This window comes from Triticum dicoccoides, chromosome 3A (genome assembly GCF_002162155.2).
Source record: "Triticum dicoccoides isolate Atlit2015 ecotype Zavitan chromosome 3A, WEW_v2.0, whole genome shotgun sequence".
Classification (NCBI taxonomy): domain Eukaryota; kingdom Viridiplantae; phylum Streptophyta; class Magnoliopsida; order Poales; family Poaceae; genus Triticum; species Triticum dicoccoides.
Genome location: NC_041384.1, coordinates 107,603,017 through 107,604,070, shown reverse-complemented (window position 1 = coordinate 107,604,070; position 1,054 = coordinate 107,603,017). Strand labels below are relative to the sequence as shown.

At 59.4% G+C, this 1,054-nt stretch overlaps 1 protein-coding gene across 1 annotated transcript; it reads right to left on the bottom strand.

Annotated features, from left to right (window-relative positions):
• Positions 1–2: 2 nt before the first annotated feature.
• LOC119272037 (probable glucuronosyltransferase Os01g0157700) lies at positions 3–749 on the bottom strand (the record flags this gene model as incomplete). Its single annotated transcript, XM_037553637.1, has 1 exon — positions 3–749. A coding segment is annotated over exon 1 (597 nt), but the record flags the coding sequence as incomplete, so codon positions are not given.
• Between the last annotated feature and the right edge of the window lie 305 nt (positions 750–1,054).

The following is a 1,054-nucleotide window of genomic DNA, read 5'->3' as shown; positions in this document are numbered from 1 at the left end:
ACGGCGGTGGTGGCGCTGGCTTCCACGGTGATGTTGGTGGTGGTGTTCACGGCGGTGGTGGCGCTGGCTTCCATGGTGATGTTGGTGGTGGTGTTCACGGCGGTGGTGGCTCTGGCTTCCACGGTGATGTCGGTGGTGGCGTTGTTCACGGCGGTGGTGATGTTGGTGGCGTTGTTCTGGCCGACGGCGTAGGTGAGATGCCGGAACATGACGCCGGTGCCGCGGAGCACCTGGACCGTTGACGCCGACCTGTTCTCGGCCCCAACCACGATCCATAGCAACGGCGGCGGGACGAGCCGCAGCGTGTGCCCAAGCCTTGTCAGCGACGCCTCCTGCGACACAACGTCGTCGTCCGGCCGTGTGACGGTGACGATCAGCAGGAGGCCGATGTCGGGGGCAGCAGGGGCCGACGGCGGAGCCACTCGCTGAACACCGCCAAACGGAAGAAACGAGGCGCGGATGCCGTCGATCAACGGGCCGCGGGTGGCGACCAGCGGTGCGAAGGCGCCGACGACGAAGCAGACGGCGAGGTGGACGACGGCGGCCTTGCGCTTGCTCCATCGCTGCGCCCTCCTCCTGGACCTCTCCACGGAGTCCATCCCCAGCTACTTCTGCTGCTTCTCCTCTCCCTAGCTGCTCTGCTGCTCTCGCCTGAACTTCTTCAGATAGATGGAAGCAGGAGAGCTCTGAGATCGCCGGATTGAATCTGGTTGAACGGAGGAGACGCTGAGCTTGGCCTATAAAGGACAGAGGAGGAATTCGGTGCTGGCATGGTTGACTTGCCAACTACTGCTGCGACTTGCTAGCACGACTGTATTTGACAATTCCGATATGTTTTCGAACGTCAACCCTCTCAAAGTGCGATGCAAAAAGACTGTCGGTGCACGTCTAAGTAGTATCCTGAGCTCTTCTGAGCTGCCAAATTAGCAGCGTGTCCCTATGCACATTACTTAGTGGCAGTCAACGGAAATTGCAGAAACAACAATGGAACGAAACAACAATAGTAGTGTACAACGCATCGGAGTTGCGAAGCAGAACAGCAGAAATGTGCCAT